At 38.1% G+C, this 24,950-nt stretch overlaps 1 protein-coding gene across 2 annotated transcripts in view; it reads right to left on the bottom strand.

Annotated features, from left to right (window-relative positions):
- Nucleotides 1–6,804: 6,804 nt before the first annotated feature.
- DIO2 (iodothyronine deiodinase 2) overlaps nt 6,805–24,950 on the bottom strand; it is a 31,683-nt gene continuing 13,537 nt past the window's right edge. Inside the window, exons 2-3 of one of the 2 annotated variants that reach the window (XM_027844833.1) lie at nt 17,102–17,377; nt 6,805–7,473 (exon numbers count right to left, since the gene is read on the bottom strand). In XM_027844833.1, coding sequence (XP_027700634.1) covers nt 6,877–7,473; nt 17,102–17,377 — 873 coding nt within the window. In that variant the 3' untranslated portion in view covers nt 6,805–6,876. The remainder of the gene's footprint in view (nt 7,474–17,101; nt 17,378–24,950) is intronic. The other variant, XM_027844835.1, reaches the window with a different exon arrangement.

The following is a 24,950-nucleotide window of genomic DNA, read 5'->3' as shown; positions in this document are numbered from 1 at the left end:
CCAACTCCTGAATGAAGCCAACCCTGACATCATCAGTGATCTCTCACTTCCATAAACTTACAATCTTTAGGAGTTGGAAGGAATCTCAGAGGCCATATTGTCCAATCAATACTTTAAAAAGATCACATCTCTAGGTGTCAACTAGCCTTTGCTTAAAGAACTCAAGGGAGGAAGCTACTTTTGTCTAACTCATTTCACATATTGACTATACCTATACCTTTAAGGAGTTAATCATATAGTTCCATAGGCCATATCTTGCATTGTTACTTAACTCTATTTAAGCTCTTTGGGGGCAGAGTTAGGGGCAAGGAATGCACCTGTGATTTTATTAGTTTACGGAATACCTGGGTGAGGAAATTCCTTCTATCAATGTAGTATAGGCATCTTCTCTCCAACATAGAGCATTGAGAGATTATGACTGGCCCCAAATCACAAAGTCAGTATGTGTCAGAGGTGAGGCTTGAATCTAGGTCTTTCTGGCTCCAACATCAGCTTTCTATTCATAATTCCATACTGCCTCTGAAGATAGGGACCATGTATCATTTACTTCTTTGTAGGGTCCATTAGTTCTGCTAACAATAACTCGAATGAATGCTCACTCATACACACACACACACACACACACACACACACACACACACACAAACACACTTTCTAGCATCTTTAAAATACAGGGGTTTAAAGTGACTAAGTTATCACAGAACTCTCTCAAGTTAAACCAAGTCCAAAAATACCAATTTTTGCCTCTTTTAGGAGGCAGAATATATACAAATATTTGTTATAAATGTATTTCTTAATTTTAGCAAGCAGCTACCTCCCTAAATCAACTATCTCAAGTTAGCTTCTTTCAGTTATTTTAGATCATATTATGATGTCATTGGCCAATGTAGAGTAACAATCTACAGGCTTACTCAATTGCTCATATGATGGAATGTTAGACATTAGACTTGGAACGTAGAGATTTTCTTATTCATTTCATTTTATAGATGTAGAAACCAAGGCTCACAGAAGTCACAGGATCACTGATTTATAGCTGGAAGGGAATTCAGAGTCAATGAAGTCCAGCCCCCATATTGTACAGCCAAGAATATCAAAGCCCAGAGAAGTTAAAGGACCTGTTTGAAATCACCCACTAAGTTTTAGAGGGTGGGGCTTCCAGCCTAGGTTTTCATACCTGCATCTACTACACTAGACACTGCATTTCTCAATGGTTAAGTTAATATCTCTAGTTTCCTGGCTTGTGACTTGTTCAGGAACTTGAAAAACATCTGAGGGGAGTGTTGTTGTTGTTTGGGTTTTGGTTTTGGTTTTGTTTTGTTTTTTTAGCTTTCCTGGTTTGTTTTCCTTGAAGATTCTCACACAAAAGTTAAGGTCAAACTAATCTGACACTAGTAGATATTTGCCTATAAATATCAAGGTACAAACCACCAAATTCTGGATTATTTTTCAACTGTGAGTACTGTCCAGAAAGGAAAGAGGCCAAGGTAGTAATTTTAAAATAACATCACAAAAGATTCACATATATTCTTTCTTTAGGTTTTATTAAAATACAAGGAATTTTTTAAAGCACACATTCCACTCAGCACCAGTATTGTAACACATTTCTTGCTGACGTTCTGCAAAGCAATTGTTTCCACCATGGATAAGCAGAGACACACACATACAAATATGCACCAACACACATACAATTGTGTCCTCACCATGTTTGCCAAGTCCTCATGATATCACACACCCAATTAATCTCCTTGCTAGAAGACTCCAAGGCAGGGAGCAGCAAGCCACTGTGACCACATCCAACCTCTAACGGAGTGACTGACTCTTTTGTTAGGGGCCATCATTTGCACACTGGCAGCCCTTCCACAGCTTGGTCTCCCATTTTAGATGCCCAAAGGCTTGGGCTAGTGATTATGAGGACTGTGGTTACATGACATACAATTGAACAACACTGGCCAATATTCCCTACCCAATACCTTTCATTGCTTTGGTTATGTAGTACTGAATGCGTATGTCTTCAATGCTGTTTCCAACCCCCAATCACATTGAAACAATGTCATCCAGTGATGTAGCTTGCCCAAGACTTGCGAAACTTCTCTGTGTGGGTTTCTTTCATTAATTTGCTTATGTTTTATTTGTTCACATTTTTAAAATTACTGTTATGATTAGCGGAGCCAAATAGTGACTCCATTAAACCTGTGTATAGACTCCAACATCTAATCACTAAATAATAAACTCCCCAAAACCCTTGGTACTGCTGCCCAGAGTTAGCACTACTCCATGAAGAGACTTATTTTAATCTCTGTAGGAAATGATTTTTATTAGTTAAGTCTTTTTTGCAGAATAGAACAGCATCTGTCTGCTCAGACACCTTGCTTGTGACAATGACAGATAACCAGGGTGTTAGAAAACCACTGATTCTTAACCCAGTCTGCCCCATTTAGGCTTAGCAGTACTGTTTTGAGGAGTGATTTGAGAAAGCCTTTTTTTTTTCCTACCTCTACTGAGCTAGGATATGGGGTTTTCACCATATAATTCTTTACTCTCCCAGCTCCTTTCTTCCATATCCTTCACCTGAACAGCTCTTCTGCAATTTTAAGGAAACTCCCAACACAGAGTGGGACATATATATGGAAATAGTGGGACTATGAAATATGAGTGAAATGGCTTTGATTTTCTTTAAGTTTAAGGCAGGAGGTGAGGCATAACCAAAAACAAGTATTTCAGCTGGGACTTTCAGTCTCATTTTTTAAGATTCTCACTGCCAACCACCCCTATTGAGAAAGATGACATGGTCAGAGTCTTAGGAACTCTAAATGTTTGACTTTTTCATCATTCCCTCAACTGCAGAAGAGAGCTTACTTTTAATCTCTGCCTTCACAAATAAACATGAAATTCTGAATGAACTCAATTCTGAGACCCATGAATCAGAGATCAAACTTGTTTCAGTTCTAGAGAGGGAAGTCTTCCTTAGGTTCACAGGAGATAAGATCCTCATCCTTTAGTATCATCCCATGAATAGGATTGGTCTCCATATCCATGGTCTATAGAAGGTAGATACAGAAGGAACCTAACCAAATCCTATAAGTTTTTCCAAGAGGAAAGAGATCATCTTTAACACCATCCCTCTGATACCTATAGGCTACAGAAAATCACTAAGTCTATTTCATCACTTCCATCTATGAGCCCAGACTGGGAGCAGAAACCTGGAAAGGACAGAATGAGGGTCTTTTCTACATTATTAGGGCTGGGAATGATTAGGTAGAGTAGCAGTTTGCTTTATCAGGTGATTAGAATGTTTAAAAAGCAGTGGTGCCCAAAATTGGGAGGATGTGAAGACACCAGTACTGGAAATTCAAACCAGGTAAAAAGATAGCCATGTAAGCTAAATTACTATCACTTCAAATATGCAAAGCTGGATGACTGTTACTAATCTGTTTGCCTATTGTGAGGTCAGGAGCTATTTTAATATTGTATTAACTATGTCTGCCAGTACGTGATGGACATTTTATTCATGCCCATTCGAGAAAGTCCTGGTCAAATCTTCTAAGCAGTAAAGTAAGTTTTGAACAGTTCCAAGCCATAAACCTTTGAAACATTGAATAAAATATGAATCCATAACCTCTAACAAAGTCTTAAGTAGCTAGGAAACTATTTCAATGATACACAAGCTAATCCAGTTAACATATTTAAACTGAGAGCCCCATATAAACATGGCCTGTCAATGGAAAATGATCAGATGAGAGAATGGATGCCAAATCACAGTTGTGGCAGTATGTGTATACAAACATATACATATATATGTATATATACATACACATGTGAAAGATTAGCACCAAAAAGATGATGTTTCATCTCCCAGAGGATTATTAGAATGTTTGAAAATAAACTGTGGTAAGAATCAGAAGTATGTTCTGTAAACATGGGGAATAATAATACAGACAGAAGCAACCCCTTGGGTCATGCTTGTTAAGAGGTGTGAAATGTGTTATATGTAGCTACATTTCTTTACCCTTGTGTAATGGTAGGGTTTCCATGCTCTTCCTTGGGGAATCTGCTCTATGTGGATGTATTTCCCCATTAAAAATAATTTTTCCCCTGATATTTGGCATAACTTTCATTTACTAACTTCCATTGCTGTTTCCCTATTACTCATCCTCTGCAACAGCACTCACCTATGATATTCTGCACTTCCTTCTACGTACTTATAGCAAAACTAGAACACAGAAGTAATTTTCTTCCACTCTTATCTGGACAATGAGCATCGCCTTCTTGGAATCTCACTTTCCTTCCCCCTACCTTCTCTGACATACTATACCAGTTCTGTATATAGGGGAAAAAAACAAGAAGCCACTTCCAAGGAAAATATCACTCACATGGTGCCACTGACTTTTATAAGATCTCTTTAAGGGCACTGTATAAATCCTAACCCCATTCTGAAAAACAAAGAAACTGGGCAAATGAACCAATGATTTTTAATGCAAAAAAAAATTCCAAGTGAGAAAAATTCAGAAAAATTCTGTAAACATTTAATATTAATTTTTTCAAAATATATTATTTACTACTAGTTCATTAAATAACTAGAGTTCTGCAATTCTATTTACCTATTCTGGTAATGTGTATAGAACACCAAAAAAAGCTGACTGGTTTAGATAACTTAGTAGGGGAAAAAAGTTTGAGCAGTTCTTCAGTATTGATTTTCTTTTTCCAATTTTGATACTCTCTATTTTTGTGACATTCAAATTCAGTACTTTGAGTTTCTGGCTTTTCTCAAAGGGATGATGAGTTTGTCTTTTGTAATCCATTCCTAGTCTTGCTTATTTTCAGATGCAGTCACCTGAGCTTAGTGTTGTTTCTGTGTTGGTCTCCTTTAAAATTACTAATAACTAAGAGTTATGTCCATAAATATTGATGTATATTGACATTTGAATTTCTCAAAATTACAAAAAAAAATTCTGTTCACATTTTATTTTATAACCTAGCCTTTAAATATTCTCTAACATCTGACCTTCAAGAAAATTGATAATTCTCTTCTCAAAATGTTTTATATAACCTGGCAGTTTTATAAAAATCCATCTATGGCACATAACAGTGTGGTACAGAAGACTGCACTATATATAATAAAGTCTTTCGGGTACTTCTAAGGACTAGCCCTTGGTGGAAGGGGGCCCAAGACAGATCCAATTTTCAATTCTGTGTAAATGTGGGAATTTTGTTATACCAAAGCCCATAACTGTCATTGTAGATTGCATTGTAAAAAGGCTCTGATATATTTGGATGGGACTCATCCCCAAGTAGCTGTATCTTACCTTCCTGAGCACTTAGTAAAGTTCCTGGCACATTGCAGGCACTTAACAAATGCTTGTTGACTTGACACTTGTGTTGCTTAGGAAACCATGTTTGTGTATTTGCATCATTTTTGATAGTTCACCTACTTTTGAGGGACAATAAGGCTATATAGTAGTTGAACAACCAGAGAATCATTCCCCACAAGGCAGCTGAGATGATTCATGAAATATGAGTAAACTGTTTTCAGCTCAACATATAGAACATCATCACAGAGACCAACAAGTGTTCCATGCCAAGGAATGAGTGGAGCTATGTAACGTTTCAACAATTGGCACTGTTGCAACCACAGAGTAACCCTATGGCACTAGTTCATGCTTAGTGAGGTATCGTGGTTCATTTATTCCCCCACTCCAAATACACAAAAAAAGACAAATAAATTATTTTATATAAAAAATGCAAAGCCATCCTTCATCTTTCTATATCTCTCTCATTATAGGATAAATAAATTGTTTCCCACTCACAGGGTCTCAGATGGGTTTTAGCAGAACTATTTTCTCTGGCCTGGAGAATTAATCATATGTGGCTATGTGTTTCTATTCCTAACTAATTAGTTACCCTCTCTGTAGCTTCAAAGTAAAACTCTCTGTACTCTTCTGATCTTTGAGCCTTCTCTCCCTATTTGTCATTTTCAGAGGAATTATAGAGCTTGTAAGTTGAAAGGGCCTTTGAAGATCATCTAATCCAACACCCTCAGTTTACAGAAAGGAAACTGAGGACCAAGAATATTACATGACTTGCCTAAGACCCCCACAACTGGTAAATGATAGTCAGAACTTTAACTCAGGAAATAAAACTCCAAGTCCAGTGTACTTCCTACAACTACTTCACCTCTTGACCAGAGAATAACCCTAACCCTCCAAACTGAGGGAAGATCCTCAAAAACTACCCCTAAATATCCTGAGAATTCTTGGATGTTTCGGCCAGCATCTTGCAGTGCATACTGAAAGATAGAGCCAGAGATGACACCAACACTCTAAAAACCAGGCCAACAACCATGTGAACCACCCCGCCTCCTTTTTCCCCCCCAAGACTCACTATAAACAAATATTTAGGGATTTACCAACAGTCTTCTATTCATGGTGGATAAAGTTAAGATAATAATCCCTATTCTAATAGAGTCTTTTGTCCCTGGCATTTCTCTAGTGCGGGTTGAATTTTTTTCCCCCATTTTCTCCAAAGCAAGCACCAGTTGTTTAATTCCATCTCAAGTCAGGATGGAGACACTTTGAAACAGGTTCTTCCTGCGCATCTTAGGCTCTTTTTCAAAAAGTGAAAGGTAACAAGGGGTCGTTGGTTAGGCAGGTACTATCATTATTATTATTCCTATCATTATTATTGTTTGGTAGGGGAAGTGGTGATGGTCTGTTAGGGATGGTTTTATTCTTCTGAGATGGCTATTGAAACTGCTGTCCTGCAATGGGGGAATAAATGAGATCCAGTTGAAACTGTGGATCCAGTACATCCTTCTCTTCCTCCCCCCTTCCTTTTTTGTTATTTTTAATAGGACACTATGCAACTCAGAAATTCCTCCAGCTAACCTGGATTTCATCTCTTGCTGAAGTTCTTCTCTAGCCAAAGTCGGACTTCCTGAAGGTTATAGAAAAAGGGGCCCTTCCCTCCTAAGTAAGCAATTTTTTGTCTCTGCACAACACACACACGCTCAAAGGATACCCCATAGGCTATGTTGGCATTGTTATCCATGCAGTCAGCCACCACCTGGCACTGGGGCGGCAAGGAGAAACGCTCCAGGAGCTGATGGGCTGCTGCACAGCGGTCTTCCTGGTTCCGGTGTTTCTTCACCTCAAAAGACACAGGGGAGTTACCAGGCACCGCCCAACCATCTGATGGATGAGCTTCATCAATGTAGACCAATAAGAAGTCAGCCACTGTTGAAAACTCTTCCACCAGCTTGCTAAAGGCCGGTAGCTGGTTTATGAACGGTGGTCAAGTGGCAGAACCGAAGTTGACAACCAGTGGGCGCTCAGGATTGGCAAAATCTAGGAGATGGCACTCAGCTCCATATCCCCCATCAAATCTCTTCCACTTGGAATTGTTCTGTTGACCATTCCCAACTTCAGCTCTGGTAATGTGGACTACACTGGAATTGGGGGCATCTCCACCCAATTTCACCTGATACCAAAAAAAGAAAAAAAGGATGGGGAAGGACCCATGTTAAATATCTTACCAAGTGTCCTCCAAGTTAAGTCTAAGTAACCACAATCAGCTCAAAAAAAGGCTACATTACATTTCTTCAAAATAAGGTACAATGATTTCAGTAAACTTAGTTTACAAAATAATGACTTTGTAATTTTAAAATTACCTTTTGTCCTGTATAAGGACTACAATTTTTATGGGGGTAAGGGGTGCTAGACCAATCATTTCATTATAAGGAGCTGAGGCGGGGGCAGCAAAAACCCTCCCTAAATCAATGTAACACTAAGCAATTGTTCTGCAATTTAAAGTCTTAAAAGTTACCTGGGACACTTAGAGATTGAGTGATTTGTCCCAGAGTGCCACAGCCAGTTTATGTCAGAGGGAGAACTTGAACCCAAGATGTTTTTAATCCAAGGACTTTCAACACTGATGCTTCTATAAATGCATCATAAATAACTTCTTCACTCTCAAGTAATTTCTATCTGCTGCACTGAGGCTGGTACTCTTTACAACCATTACTTCCTTAGCTGCTAATGCTTCATGCATGTTACATAACTGAATTATTGGCTCCATTTCAAAACCATGACATAAAAACGTTAAAATGAATTGCCCAAGTTCAAGCAGAATGCCAGCTGGCAAACTAAAAATCTAGGAAAGAATGTCCAATTTGGGATTCTCAGTTCAAAGTTCTAGAAAACATGGCATCCAGCAATGACCTAGGGTCCAAATTGATTCATTCAGTATCGACTAACAAAAGAAGTAGCATAATTGACTGGATCTGTTTTGAGGTTCCCAGAGTTCTTAAGCTGAAATCAGACTTACCTTCCTGGCTTAATTGTCTCCAGCTAATTTTAAAACAATTTATGCAAATGCTGGATTACTTTTGAAAAAAATAAGATTGTTTTAAATAATTGCTTCATAATTGTTTATTAATAAAGTAATAACAAATCTTTCATTTCAAATATGCACTTTATTCTGTCTGAGGACAAGCTATTGGTCCTACAAGACTGGAATGGCAGAAATTTAATCACAGTTTCTCTCCAGCAGTGTCTCTTTACACCTTAGGATTACATTAAGGCTTCAACATAACAGTGGCTTAAAAGGAGGTTACAAGTGAGTTTTGCTTGACCTTCACTTCCATAATTGAGGGAAGGACAAGAATAGGGTTGGGGGAATACACAGGAGGAGTAAACATTCTTGTGGTAAAGTTTCTAATATTTATCAATGAAATGTTACCTACCTTTAATAAAGAGATATTTTGCATAAATCAGAAAAATGATACTAACCTAAAATCAAGACTTCCAAAAGTAACTTGCAGGGCATGGCATCACATCTACCACATTGAAAATATTTGAACAGTTTCTTTTCTTTTTTCCTCTTTTTCTTTTAATATCTGACACAAAGACTTGAATAACTCTGGAGCTTATTTTATAAATAATTCCAAGCCAAACCCTACTGACTATAAGAAGAACTGCACAAGAAATACCTACAACAGCACTCATACATACCTCCAAAATGAGTGTTAGCTGCTAACAAAACCCTGTCTAGCAGGTGAGTGGGGGGGAAAGAGATTTACCCCATCTCTATAATACCGGAGAAAGCCAGTCCTTCGATATGAAGTTTCCAATGTTTTTTTTTTCTCATTCTTGTTTTTAGTAGCTTCATCCCCTTTCTTACCTCCATTTCCCTTCTTCTCTAACCACAAAATTTTAGGGAACTTCTCAATTACTTCCTGGGTCTGTAGCTGGACCCATTCTGGCTTGCACAAAGGATATGGAAGTGAGTTTTTTTAAGGAGAGCAAGAAGACCCATTCAATAAAGACATTTAGTCACAAACACAAAAAAATTGAAAGGAATTTTGCGGACACTTGGATATGTAGGTTGATAATAAAATGCAGAGAATATAAAAGAGGCAATTACTTTAGCTTTGGATAAGTAAAATTGGATCTTTCCCTGGAATGGTTTAATCAAAGCCAATAACATCAGGGACAAGTTACCATAGTACAATTGATTTTTATATAGTGCCCTTCATACTACAAAACACTTATAATGGATCTCACTTGAATGTGCCTTCATTTATGCTAGGGAGGTAATGCTGGTGTTAATTGAAGTCACTTGGAGGAGAATTTAAAAAAAAACTCTACAATTTAAACTGGTACATTCAAATTCTGATGCTCTATGCACGCTGTTCAAGAATCTTTTTGGCAAATTTCAACGCATAACTCACTTTTACTGCATAAAGGGCAGAACTAAGTAATATTCTATTTTAGAACAGAGACAGGCAGGTTCATAGTAGATAGTACTATTTCTATTTTACATAATTAGAAACTAAAGGAATTCCTGCTTAGATTTTTTTTTCCCCTGTTAAGTAGCTAAGTAAAAAAGTAAACCTAATTAAATTAAATGATGAAATCATGTATTTTAACTTTTCTAGTTAAAGTGGTTAATTTGTAAGGTGAGCTGGAGATACATAATTTAATAAGATAATTTTGTTACTGGAGGAAATTTACTTATCAGGTTACCATGACTTTATTGATGGGGTACTCCAGTAAAGGAAGACCACCACCTCTCTACTCATAGACTAGAGAAGATAGTCTTTCATAACTTCGTGTCCTACCTTTTCTTCGATAAACCTACTGTGAACTGCTCCAAGTTGGTCCTTAATTGATAGTCTGTAGCTGGACCCATTCTCCAAGTCTTTCCACTTTGCTAAGGCCCGCACTGTGTTGGCTGGACTTCTGAAAGCCCACGTCACCCTGACACCATGAGAAGGCACTGAAGAGGGATTTAGTGGAAGTTAGAGAAGATAGGTGCCAAGGGTAGATGGATGAGAACAAATTTTAAGTTAAGTTTAGAAGACATTTTGATGATTTGCATGGGGTTTAGTGTCCTTCTTTCACCCACCTAATATGTATAACCTGGTTAAAGAGGAACACTGCAAATTTAGGGTTCTCATTATTACCTACATCCTAATTCAATTTTAATCAAACATTTAGAAGGAAAGAAGCATCTATTAAGCACCTTCTGCATTCAGCATAGCTTACAAATATTCTCATTTGGTCCTCACAACTACACTTTGAGGCAGGTGCTAATAATGTAGTTGAGGAAACTTGAGGCTGCAATCTGTACTAGGCATTATGCTAAGTGTTGGGGATTCAGAGAAAGATAAAAGCATAATCCCTGCCCTCAAGGAGCTCATATTTTAAGGCTTTTAGACAATATGTATATCTCCCCATGTAATTCTTTTGTGGGTATGAAATCCCTGAAAGTTTATTGCATCAGAACAGACTCAACCCATTATGCCTCTAGAGTGACATGAATATAATAAGAGCAAACCTTTTCCTGAACTCCAGAGTTACATACTTAGCCATGAGGAAGGGGGGTAGGAAACCCCAGAAACTATTAGATTTTAAGTAACTTCTGGAGCCCATGAACAAGTTGTGTGGTCTTTTTAAGAGGGACCTCTGACTCTATGACTGTAACCTAAGCATACCTGAAGAACATTTCATTAGTCACAAGGTATTCAACTGTGCAATCAGTCTGATTTCATTTCCAATGACAGTTTAGCTAGGGATCATTTCCCTGGGAAAGTTTTGCATCCTCTCTTTCTGCTGGTGACAAAGTAGAACTCAGAGGCAGAATTATTTCTAAATGTGGCATAATTAAAAGAATGAAAATAAGGATTGACAAGAAAGACAATGCATCATTTAAATTTCTTGTCCAGTTGCACAAGATTAACACTGCATTTCCTAGTAACAATAGATTGTCAGTGAAAAGAAATCTCTTTCTAATCATGACACTTGCTCTGGGGTTAGTATAATTACCTAATTGTGGTGGGCAGGCAAACACTCTTTCTGAGGTCACCTAGCCAGCTAGTGACCAAGTGAGAAATGGGAACCTCTAAAACCCTCCCTTTGAGAATCTTGCTATAAACAATATGCCTCTCTGCCAGGCTAGCTCAGCTGGTTGGAGCATAGTGCTAATGATGCCAAAGTCAGGCATTTGATACCTTTGTGGGCCAATTAGCTTTGCTCTGTTTGGTAGCCACAACAGCTTGCACTAGTGGAGAGGATACTGGATTTGGAATCAGAAGACATGGGTTCAAATTCACACCTCTGGGCTTCACTGCCTTCAAATTATTTCTAAACATTAAGTGTTCATATATAAAATGACAAGGCAACCTTAGTCTGAACTGAGATCATATTCTGGTAATTACTGAGGTTTGACACTGAATATTGTCTAGTTTACTAAAGGCAGAAGCCCAAGTATGATGTGAAAACCAAATAACAAGTGAAAAGCATTGAATAAATGTGAACTATATCACCAAGTGATATTATCAGAGAAAGCAAAGCAGACTGCCCTATGGAGACAATATTTTAGGAACAAAGAAAGTGGGGAGGAGAAAAACAGATAAACTATAAATAAATTTTAGTCTCCAGAGCAAATATCTTAAACATTTAGAAACCAGGAGAAGGAAAACGATCCAATCCAGAAGGGGAAAAAAAATCTCATTATCCCTTAGATATTAACATATAAAAGGCTCTTCAAACACAATCTTAAATTAAAGAGGATAGACCTGTGATTTCACTGGTTTAGGAAACCCCCTCTACCAGTACAGGTCAGCATTCTTTGTGTCTTATTGGACCCATACTTACAGAGTTGCTAGTTTGGTATATTAGTGGGTCATTTTCATTCACAGAATTATAAAACTTCAACCATCCAGAATGGAAATTACTTATGGGCAGAAACTGTGTTTATTTTGTCTCTATTTAGGACAATACAGTGTCTAACACCACAAGAATCTCTGTTAGAATATATATCTGGTAGTAAGTGGTCATCCAATCCTTCTTTGAGGATACTCAGGGAGAAGGAAACTACTGCCCTCTGAGGAAGTCCAAACTGATGGCCAGGTATTCAGAAAGCACCACAGGACAAGCCTCCAGGGTTTTGTGACAGAAAGAATTTGGTTTCCTCTATGACACATGCCACGAATGGAGGGTTTTTTTTCTCCATACTCAGTTGTGGAAGTCATATTATTATACCACCATAGAACTGGAAGAGAAGCAGCATTGTAGAGTGTACAAGACTCCAGACTTAAGAGTCAGGAAAGCCTGGGTACATATCTTTTAATCTCTCTGTGACTCAGTTTCATCATCTGTAAAATGAAAGACATTGAACTCCATGAGGTTTATGACGACTTCCAGCTCTAAATCTATAATTCTATGATTGGAATCATTAGTTCCAGTGATGGAGAATGTCTCTTTTCCCCAGGGCATTCTCTTCTTTGATAAGACCAAAGTGACATGAGCTAAAAAGCAAGATAAATCCAGTCCTATAATATCATTTAAGTCTACAAGAAAGCAATCCAACAAAAACAAGTCATCCTCTGGTACTTCCTAAATTTGCTTTAATTTCCCACAGTGGCACAGAAAGTCTCCTGGCCACAAGTTACCTATCATCTTCATTTCTCCTTCTTAGAGGGTTTGTATTTGTTTTTTGGGGTTTTTTTTGTCCTTAATGAGACATATTTGCCAATGAGGCATTCAAAAGGCATTTTTTACTCTTGCGGAAGAGTAATTAGGTCGGTGCCTCATTCCATGCCAACATTGGCCACTCCATAAACGAACCCTGCCCAGTATTTAATGCCCAAACACAAGAAGCATCATTTCCACTAATTGGTCTTGAAGTTCCAATGTTCCCAAAGGATTTCTTTATTTGAAGAGGCTCAGAATAGTATGTATGCAAAATCTAATATTGCCATCACCAATTTCTATCTCACCTGCATTATTTTGATTGTTCATTCTTTAAAAACAACACCATCAGTAACAACAAAAGAATAAAGATGAATTGTGGGAAACTACTTGAATTTCAGGAGTATGTAATGCCTTCAAACTGGGTACCCACAATGGCATAACCATAAGTACATGTATGTAGATATATCTGCTGAACACATATTTAGATCTTAGTCCCTTAATGATGAGATTGCCTTCTAGAGATATGTGTTTAGTGCGGGGGGTGGGGGGGGGGGGATTAGTGCTGCTTGAGCATGTGGACTGCAAAGTGAAGAGAGAGGGAAAAAAAAAGAAAAGAAAGACCTATTCATAAACTACAAGCTGGAAATAGAGCATATACTACTAACCTTGTTCTCTCTTTTCCACAGCCTGGGAAAAGCTTCATGGACAAAATGTCACCTAATCTTATGATAAAAAGCAAAGAAATACAAAGGGAGGGGCTAGAGGGGCAGAATCTCACATACACCTCTTGTGATCAAGGCACTTAAAATGGCTTTATTATCCATTAGGAAGTTTGGAATTCTTTGGCAAAATCACCAGGCTACATCAATGCCCTTACAAATGTGGTCAAATAATTATTATGCTGTGTGATTTAACCATTTAAATTCAGATAAGCTGAAATCTTTAACAGGGTTGAATAACAAGTAACCAGTATACTAATCCTTCTCAGCCTCACTGCTGTTTAATTATTTCTTTTTTAAATTAATACTTGAAAATGCAAGCTCTAAGCCTCTATAATTTCCTAGTGTTTTGTCCAATTCATAAACAAACTCTGGTTGAAGAGCTCTTTATATCCTTATGAGACTGTTTCTTCCATAAGCAAACTATTTTTCAGAATACTGTAGAAACTAGTTGGAAGGCCTAAGGTAAGTGAAGAAGCAGAGTGTTAAGAGAACATTTTTAAAACCAAAATTATATGCTGAAATAAATATATTTTCTGTGACATTTCAGCACTAATAGTGCAAAAGTTAATTTGTGTGTCAGCATCTGTGTTGTTTGTTGACTTTTGCACTTCATTTAGGTGAGGACAAGGTGGCTAAAGTGGTTAGCTTGGGACTGGTTGCATCTCTGTGCTTCAGCACAAGGATACATTGTTCATTAGGTTCATGCACTAGCTGAAGAAGTTTAATTTTTAAATGCTTTATTCATGTTGAAATGTCATAAAATTGTACATGTGTGTATGTGTGTATACACCTTTTTAATCAAGATTATGTATGATGGATGTTCTGCCTGAACCAAAGTGTCTTTACAATCATCTTGCCTAATTTACTCTGTATTCTATTCAACTTGTCCAATAAGAGGTGATATTTTCCCTCCATTGGGGGAAAAAGCAAACAAAGGCTATAATTCACATATTTGTATTCCAAGCATCAACACATCTTCTCAGGTGGCTGACACTCAATAACATGGACAGAGCTGAAAAATTACCTGTCACACATATACACTTCACCATCTGAAAATGTTTCCTCTGGGTGCAAGTAGGGGGAGCTTTTCAAGGTTGTATCCCAGAAAAAAAAATGCAAGTCATTGTTATGAAATAGAGGGATGCCATCTCAAGCAGAACCTCTCCAAGTACTACATGACTACACCAAAAAGCTGGGACAGATGACAATAGGTGAGGGAGGTTAACTTTACCCATTCCAGAGGTTCTGAATACCCTACCCTCCACGACCACTGCAAACATGCCTAATGCATTCTGAGAAAGTCAGTGTTTACTAGATCAGTCTTACCCAACATTTTGTTTTACTGTTTGCATTCATTAAATGCCCCGGTGGTAAGCACTTTGCTCTGCCTCTTCATGTGGCAGGTTTCATGTAAAGCATGAAGGGCAAAAACTGTAGTTAGCATCATCAGCAAGCATCCTCAAAGAACAATCGAAAGACATAAAGAAGCACTAGAAAAAATACAGAAACCATATGCAAAGGAGGAAACAAATTACTCATCTCTCCCAATTCCAAGAATATAAATAACAAAATATTGCAACACAATGGAAAACTTAGAGAGGGGGCATTTTTTCTTTTTCAATTTAGGATTTCAAAGTTCTGAACTCTTGCCATTAGTTGCTGCTGGGGGGCAATAACCCTCTCAAATACTTCACATCATGATGATGTTTTTACTTGGGAGATGACTTGCAAAGAAAACAAATTCTACAAGCAGGTGTGTTTCTTTTTTTTTTTTTAATCTTAGACAAACTTCAATTGTCTTTCCAAAATCATAAAATAGTAATAGTTTTAACTACTCAAGCCAAACTGCTGGCACCCCCCCCTTAATATTTCTGCCCACTCTAACATACAGTGAAAAAAGAGAGAGATGATCCTTCTGAATTCAGTGAAGTTGAAATGATTCACTCCTCTGCATTTTCATAAATTTTGAATATGAAGTGAATAACTCTTTACTGTCAAATAGATATTCTTCTCCCAGAGTCTAAGTTCATACTTGGGTTTAAGTATTTGGGAGAAAAACTAGTTCTAGTTCCTCTGGCATTCTGCTATCAAATGGACTTTCCCAGTTTAAAGCAAATTCTTTTCCTGAAAGCCACACGTGGTTTCACATGTAACCAGAATAGGTGCTTTGTGACTGGAAGTTATTTTCTCCACCTCCTTCTCAGTAGCACAACAAACCTCAGGGGATGCCTTCACATAGCATTATTCCCTTCATCTTTCTTTTGTTTCCTATCTCCATATTCTAAAGCACTGCTTAACAATTTATCTCCCTGACTACACACTCAGTTTCCATGTTGCTCCAGGGGCCCCCTGCTCCAGTCTCTAGAGCAGTGGGGTTCCATAATACTGTGTGGGGAAACCAAGATCTTGCTTTTTGCCAACCAACCTTGAAAAAGGAGTTCTTTCCTCTTAAGGCTAAGGGGCCTTCGGGAGTCAGATGGACAAATGGATAAAACAGAAGAAGAAAGATCCACAAGATTCTTTATTGCCTGCTACATTCTGAGTTCGAGGATTCCGATGACACCTACAATCAGCGCAAGAGCTGGTTTTCCAGCCTTTGTAGCCCAGAAAAAAAGCCTTCCTTGAACTCAATCTCAGCAGGTAAGTGAAAGAGGACCTAGTTTACTATTTCTCTCTATAAGGGATGCATGTTTAGAAAAAAAAAAAGTTTGAATCATAAAGGATTATTAGAATCTTATTTGCTTCACACACACGCGCACACACAAAAAAAATTACTTCTTAAGCTTCTGAACAGCCTCAAAAGGGAAAATTAAATTTTCTGTCAGCAATTCTAACCTTTTTGTTGTAAATCAAAACAGAACGACAGAGTTACACTCCTCACTCTTCAAAGGGCCCTAATCTGGCTCAATAGATGCTTGCATCTGCAAATGGGTCTGTTTAATTTAACTTCGCACTGCTATCCTAAACAGGGCTGCCATTAAGCCAAAACCCGCTAGCCTTAACAAGCTACTTCTTTGAAGATGTTCCCACCCGGTATTTTCAAAGTTCTTTCTTTTTCTGTCTTCCACCCTCCAAAATATCAAGATTTCTTCGATTTTTAATGCTGCTGCTTATCTACCTCTATCCATAGACCAAAAACAAAACCACCCAACATAAAGCACTGTAGGTTCCTAGCTGGTTAAACTAGTTAACAGGTAGCATTGGTTCATTTCTACCCAGTGGTCCCATCCAAGTTAAACTGAGACGTAGAGAGGTATGTTAGAGAAGGAGCTAGCGTACTCCTTTTTTCTCCCCGCCATGTACCCAAAGTGAAGACCACAATCCACATAGCAACCCCCAACCAGGTCCAAAAGTTCTATCCCAATGCTTCTGACCAAGGGAAAAGAAGCATGGCTGGTCCCAACTTACCTGTTTGTAAGCATCCAGGAGAAAGCTTTTCCAGACACAGCGTAGCCCTTCTGAGGTCAGCATGCGCCGCCACTCGCCACGAGTGGACTTGGACCGGCTCAGCAGCAGCACCACGTGCTTCAGGAGGATGACCGAGTCATAGAGAGCCAGGAAAAGGCAGTTGGAGAAAAAACCTGGCAGGATTTGCAGTGTAATCAACAAGTCTATGCTGAGTAGACCCATCTTCTCCGCCTCCTTAGTCACTTTGCTTGAGTTCTCTGGTTTCCCTTTTGCACCCTCATTTAAGGGAAAGGGGAGGGGGGGGTTAAGAGGAGGAGATGGTAGTAAAGGAGGGGGGGAGAGAAGAAAAGAAACTAAGATTGCAAATAAACCTAAACTGTCACCTCTTTCAAATGATCAGAGATGGCAAAATCCAGTCAGCTTCTCAAATCCAGCAGTTAGAGCATGCCCATCAACTCATTCAACTCTAAACTGCTACTCCCCCCCCCAGAACTTAAGATGTTAAAAAAAAAAGTCCCTGATCCAGTAGCCTCTTTGAGTCCGTTAAAGAGAGACACTGCTGCACTTTCAGTTCCCAGTCACTATAAAATTGAAGTACACATTCTTAAATTAATTTCAGCTTTTCATTGTCTTAATTATTCAGGTTATCCCGTTTCTTTTCTTAACTTACAAGGGCTTCCAGGTTGGTTGGTTGGTTTGTTTTTTAAAATAGTGCTTAGAATATAAGGGGGCTGTTTTCTTTGTACACAACTTTCTGTTTCTCTTTCTCCTTCTTTCTCTCCCTCAGTCCCTTTCCGAGTGTGTCCTTCTGTTTTTTTCTCTCCCTAACTCTATCTTTTCCTCCCTTGCTATCTGTCTGTGGTGCAAAGTGCTTCTCTCTAGAGCCCAGTTTGTTTCCCTGAAGCCTTTTATACATTCCCTGGCTAATTGCTGCAATAGAGAAATGAAAGCCTAATCTTGGTAAAGATCTTGACGTCATTGAGAAAGAGGGCTTTACTTTGGCCAGAACTGCAATGAATAGAGAAGCAAAACTCGAAAACTTTTTTTTTTTTTGAGAAGGGGGGGAGGGTGGAATTTTGCTTTGTTATTTAAAGAGAGAGAGACGAGAAAAAAAATGTTCAATACCTTTGACTGCTTTCAGGAAATGCTTTCAAACTTAGGGGAAAGAATTTGAATGTGACCTGCAGAGGGACACAGCAATGAACCCCCATTGTTGGGGGGGGTTGCATTTTTTTCAAAGGATTTGGGGAGGGGGGTCCAATGTTAGGATTTCTTTTTTCCTTTCTTCTTTTCCTGTAAATGTTCAGAAGTTTTCTAGAGAATTACTAACAATCCAAGTTATCCTTCTCATTCATACAGTTTGTTACCTAAGATTTTTTAAAAATAATCATTCATGTAATTTTCTTGACATTTATAGAAAATTAAAGGTGGGAGAATAAAGTGTTTTAAATATATAGACTATTCGGTAACCTTAGATTATATGTGCAAAACAAACAATCAAAAGATCATTTCCCTTTGAGCTTCAATGCTGAAGCCCCAGAGCAAAAAAAGGGGGGGGGGGAGGGATTGAGGAAGAGAAAGAGTTCTTCCACAAAGGGACAGACAGCTTCTTTTAACCATGTTTGGCCTACATGCAGATATGTCAAACTCTCCATTGAAAAACTAATTGGCATTTTAATGTCACAAGGACATCTGGATTAATTTTTTTTTAAATAAGGAAATTTTAAAGATCTGCATTTTTGCTACCTCTTTTAGGTGTTATGTGAATATTTTGCCCCCTTAGGAAATCTTGCTTCATTCTTTATACTTTTTTTTTTTCAAATTAAGTCTTCAAAATTCTAGGTGCAGAATTAGTGTTGGTCTGAGGTACCAACCACATCAACAGGTTTTACAGTCAAAATCTCCTATTAAGCCTGCTGGCTAGGTAAGTTAGAAGCAGCCCTTTGGCCCAGCTCTATCACCGCCCCGTATTCAGAGTGTTCTTTCTCACTGACCTAACAGCCCACCTCTAGGAAATATGTTTGCTTGGAAGGAGTAGCAAGTAGAGACACTGGGGGAAGGGGCAGAGAGAAAAACCTTAATTGAAAGGGTATTTCCTGATTTTTCTCCATGTACAGAGTTCTTATTGATTTAGATGTGAACCGAGAGGAGCATCCAGACCTGTGGCAGATTTGGGTTCTGCATTTTCTCCTGTTTAATCTCCACAGACATAGGAAGGATACCATAGCTTAAATTTCTTAGGAATACATCATTGTTAGGGCAAATGAAGAAATCAGGCAATATTTTTACCTGAAATTTTTACTAGTAGGTAGCAAGAATATACTATTTTTTTATAGTGCTTTTAAAAAGACAATGATTTTTGTCTCTCTTCTTCCTCTCCCCTCCCCCACATTTTCAGCCTCCCTTACCAAAAAAAAAAAAGTCCTAAAAAGAGAGGTGGAGAAAGGAGACTGCAAATGGTATTTTACATAGTACAGAAGGAGAAGGAGAGAAGGGGGAGTGGGAAAAACAGAGAGGCAGAGAGAGGCTGCTTAGCACTTGCCTGTAGTGACAGTGGAAGGCAGGAGCCAAGTTGAGGACAGAACGCAGGATGTAACTCCTCCATTCACTAGCCTAACCACTAAATCTTGCCTCTTCTCAGACACCACCTCCACTTTATGATTGGACTTAAATATTCCTCCTCCTTCAGTAGACTCCAACTCACAAAACACAGCAGAAAGGCAGCTTCTCCCTTTCATTTGATCTTGAGAGGGGAGGTGTGTTTAGAAATGGTAAACTGAAGAGTGATTGGTAGGAAATCAGAAAAGGTTTTCTTTTTAAATTCAGGGTTCAAATGACAAAACCAGATGAGGAATTTTGTCTGTATTACCATTTTCTAGAATCTCTATTTTATTTCCCCTTAACCCATCCCTACCCCCCAACACACACAAACACCTCTCTTCCACCTCCCCCTGCCCTCAGGTCAGAAGAGTAATTCAGGAAATTTCTGTGGTGTCAAGAAAAATATGGGAGAACAAACTTGCTAGTCAGGAAGTTTCTTAGAGTTCTTCTACCTTTTCTGAATGAATGAATAACCCCTAAGGCTAAGGAACTACATTTGCTTTACCTAAGGGTTAGGCAGGTCCTTCCAGGAGTGCTCTTCCTCCAAGCCTGTGACTTGTACAGCATCCAATTCAGAAGTTCCATATCCTTTTTATTAATAGCACTTTGATCTTCAAAGAACTTTATACCCACCAAGTGACTAATGCATACACAAACCCATAAGGTAGATGACTTCGATTAATCCCATTACACAGATGGGTGAATCATTGAGACCCCTAGAATTTGAGCTAGTGGAACTAGCATCATATAATTTTCCCAGTTCAGAATCCTACCTTTTTTTTCTATTCAACCAATTATCTCATGGATCCCTAGGAATCTACTAAGAACCAGAGCTTTGGCTTGAAGCTGATGTCCTTGATCCTTTTACCCTCTAACATTCATGGGACACCTTTTAATTTTATTTCATTTCTATTCATATTGGCCCAACTGAGCTTCCTGCTTCAGGTTTCCAATGATCATTAAAGAGACTTATAAAGTTTCTTGGGATCAAAGCAGTCTTAGCAAAGAACATTTTGATGAGTTAAATACAAACAAATGTGAGGCATATGGATTGCATTTCCCTTCACAATCCTGTACTCAGGGTTTTTAATTCCAGGGGAAGGGACCTTGGGCAAAATGCTTTAGGCTTTTTACTAAATATGGAACAATGGGGGAAAAAGGATTCAAGATAATTTTTTTTCCAGAGTATGACACTGTTGAGCACAGTCATTACTTCCCTCTAGTTAGGAAAATAGCAGGTGTGCCAGTGAGATGGCTCTTTTATGAGGTCTTAGGATGCATTGCTAAAGGAAAGTCAGATGGTTTTCTTCCTCAAAAGAATCTGAGGAAATTTCCTCCTTCAACCTTAGCTAAAAGCACACAAAGACCAGACTAGTCACCAGCCCACTTAGTAAATGTTTGTCCTCTTGGCTCCTGGAGTGGCACTAACCAGGAACTAACTCTTTTTCTAGGGGATAATTTACTTTCTTCCTCTGGTCCCTTCCAGCTTGGCCCAGGATGGGGGTGAAATGAAGTATCAATAACTTCTCCAATAACTACTATTATTTAAAACACACGAAGCAGGAGTTCAAAGGCATAAAGGAAGTTCCCACATACACCATATCATTAGCAGCAAGGAACTGGAAATAAAGTAGGTGCCTATCAATTGAAGAGCAGCTAAACAAATTATGGTATGAGAAGGTAATAGAATATTTCTGGACCATGAGAAATGATGAATGTGAAGAACTGAGAGAAGCATGAGAAGACTTGGATGAACTGATACAAATTGAAGGAAGCTGAACCAGTGAAACAATACACAAAATGACTGTATATAAACAAAAAGAACAAAATAACCAAATACTTCAGAAATATGATGATCAATCTTGGTCCTGGAGAAAGGTTGAAACAATCTCCCTTAACTGCAGCACTGGAAGATTATGTGGATGTGGAATGTTGCACATACTGTCAGACACAGTCAATTGGTTGATACATTTTAACGAATTGATTTTTTTCTCTCTTTCCCTATCATCTTTATTTCAAGGAATAGCTTACTGGGCAGGGGAGAGGGTAATGATACACTTGGAAATTAATATGATATAAAAACAAGTATCAATAAAAATTTTAAAATGAAATACATAAGGCACTTGGAGTTTTATATGGGTTCAGCCACATCACTAATAAGATAAGGTTCCTGCCTTCTAGAATCATGTGACAAAACAGAAACCAAACAGATGAACTTGGACACACCTTTAGAAAAGAAACTGGCATAAGGAAGGCAATCTTTGTGTGAGATAACAGCCTTAAATTCCAGCTGACTTTTTGGGGCTCCTTGCAGGCTCTGGCAGATACTATGATGTTGAGATCTCACCCTCTTCAGCTATTTTGACTCATTTTTAAGTCATTTACTCAAGTGCAAGAGAGGGAAAAGGGTAGGAAGAGATCCCTCTTTTTAAAGATGAGGAAACTAAAGCTTGGTATAGGAAATTACTTATTTGAACTCATATAGGTACTAATGAAAGATGGAGGATTTGGCTCTTGGGCCTCTGACTTAGGGGAAAGAAGGTAGATAAGGAAGAGCAAGAGGTTACTCATTGAAGTACCTGCTGAGGCTGCCAGTAAGAGTGCCAATTAATACCAATTGTTATACTGTTTTTTGTGAGGAAGACAGCTGTCCACCAGGAACTGAACTGTATCCATCACCTCATTTCATAGAGGCCATTGAGCAGCTGTTAAAAGACAAGAGCTTTCATTCACTATTGACCTAGCCTGGAATTAAACTGATGACCATTTCCCCACCCCTAAGCCACCTAAACCTTACTTGAGGCCCCGGGATTTTATTCCTTAGTTTAATTTTCAAATACACATGAAACATAGGCATGTATGGGGGAATAGGGAGTAGGGTACAGAGGAGAAAAATTGGGAGTGTGGAAAATATGTACAAGGTGAATCCCTTCTAGTTAAATTCATCACTCAAGGAGGAAATGAAATGAACTGCCCAGTCTCTTCTGAAGGTGAGTGAAAGCTGAGCTTTCAACATACTCTCTCCTCTTTTATCACCCACCTACTCAAAGCCACAGACTAGCAGAAAGAAACAGAAGTTAAAAATAGCCTTTACTTTGAAATGGTTCCTTCCTCTAATCTGTTTCAATCTAGCTCAGTAAGAACACTAGATCATGTTCCAATTGAACATGAAATGGGTCATTCTTCGTAAGTGTTTTTTTATAGTACCTTGTAAGAAATGGATTACATTTAAGTTATGAACATGGGATTCATTTTGATTATTTTGATTATTTATTTGATCATTTGATTATTTATTATTTGATTATTTATTATTTTGATTATTTCAGTATATAGCTGGTTTCCTTTGTAATCCTGTGTATTTAATTTTATGTGTTCAAAACATTATTCTGAGAAGGGGTCTATAGCTTTTATATGACTGCCAAAGTGGTCCATGATATTAAAAAAAAAAAAAAGGTTAAGAGCCCCTGCACTGAACATAATAGGCAGTGGGAGGAATGGCAATAGAATGTGGTATACACTGCTCCACACCATTGAAGAAATAAAGGAAAGGTTCCTCCTAGTAAGGGCTCCAGAGAATTGCTAAACATCCATAAAAATGAAACTAACCAGCTATTCTCCACTTCTTCTAAGGAGGGAATAGGATTGAACAAAAAAAAAATAAAACAATCCAGGTTAGATTTGTTTAATGAATTTTTTTTAGGTTAATCTCCTGGGTAAGTTTCCCAGGAAAATTGTGAAAACTGGACTAGAGAGCATAAAAGTTTAAGGCTAAAAAGATGCCTATGAAGATGACTTCTCAAGATCCCATGATTCTATTGAGTTTTCACATGAATAATAAAGAGTCAGTATCAAAGCCAGGAAGATCTAGGTTCACGTTTCACCTCTAATATATACTGGCTATGTGATTCTAGACAAGTCATTTGAATCCTTCCAGGGAAAGTGATCTGCATTGGTAGAGGCAGTGCATTATATCAATGTAATGACAAGTCTGGTTCCTATCCTTATTCCAGAATACATATCTTTGCTTACATAATATATACATGTTGATTACCACATTCAAATAGTAACAGCAAACAAATGCCTTATTCATAAATCATATTTCTGTTTACACCTAAATTACTCAGACCAGTTGTTTACTAGTACTATGTGAATATATTGACTTAATTTGGACTCCTGGTATGATAAGCAGTATTTGTGAATTCCAACATATTTCAATTTCATTAGTTAATGGCATCTAAAAAATTAGGATCAAAACACAGACATGCAGACACACACACACACACACACACACGCACACGCACACGCATACATACACAGACACTTGGCCAAACAAGTACTTTTTAGAACTGAAGTGTAAACAAAAGAATCAAGTATAAAAATTTTTCACTCCTTCACAATAACTCACTGTCATGTTTTAAAGATTCTACACATATGTATCCAAAGGAAAACTAGTAGTGTTTTCAACATCAGGATGAAGGACTAAAGTATGAATCCACCCAAATTTCAAAATCCACAGGACAAATATCTATTGATCTTCTACAAAAGTTAAATAGTAATAATAATAGTTAATAATAGCTGACATTTATAGAGTGTTTACAATGTGTCAGGCACTATGTTAAGCACTTTGCAATTATCATCTTATTTGATCCTCACAACAACCCTGGGAGGTACATGTTGTTGTTTTCTCCCCATTTTCCAGATGAGGAAACTGAGGCAAATAGAGGTTAAGTGATTTGCCCAGGGTCAAATACCTAGTCTCAGAGGCCAGATTTGAAGTTGTACCTTCCTGACTCTAGATCCAAGCTCTATCCTCTGTGCCACCAAGCTGCCCCTAAACAGTATTAGGAAACTTTGCAATTTCATATTTATCTCCATAAAAAGGTGTCACAGGCTCGTAAACTAAAACAAAAGAATGTCAGGGTTGTAAAAGCCTCAATAATGACTCATAGGTGAGGAAACAAAAGACCTGAGTGATTAAGAGATTTTTCCCAAGGTTACAGAAGTAGTTAATGGCAAAAATAGAATTAGAACCTGGGTTTTCTGACTCCTATTCTGCATCAAAAGTCTCAGAGTCTTCTATTTTGGCTGTATTATTGACTCTGTGAATAAGTAGGAATTGCCTCTTCATGCCTCAATTTATCCAGGTGTATGATAGAGGTACAAATGTCTGGGCCTGCACATGTTGATGGTTAACTAGTTAATATTTCTTTCAAGTACTCTAGCCCTGCCTGTGGAATCCCCAATTTAA

This window comes from Vombatus ursinus, unplaced genomic scaffold (assembly GCF_900497805.2).
Source record: "Vombatus ursinus unplaced genomic scaffold, bare-nosed wombat genome assembly UNPS02014945.1, whole genome shotgun sequence".
NCBI lineage: Eukaryota > Metazoa > Chordata > Mammalia > Diprotodontia > Vombatidae > Vombatus > Vombatus ursinus.
The sequence above is the reverse complement of the archived record's forward strand: the minus strand, read 5'-3'. Positions and strand labels throughout refer to the sequence as shown.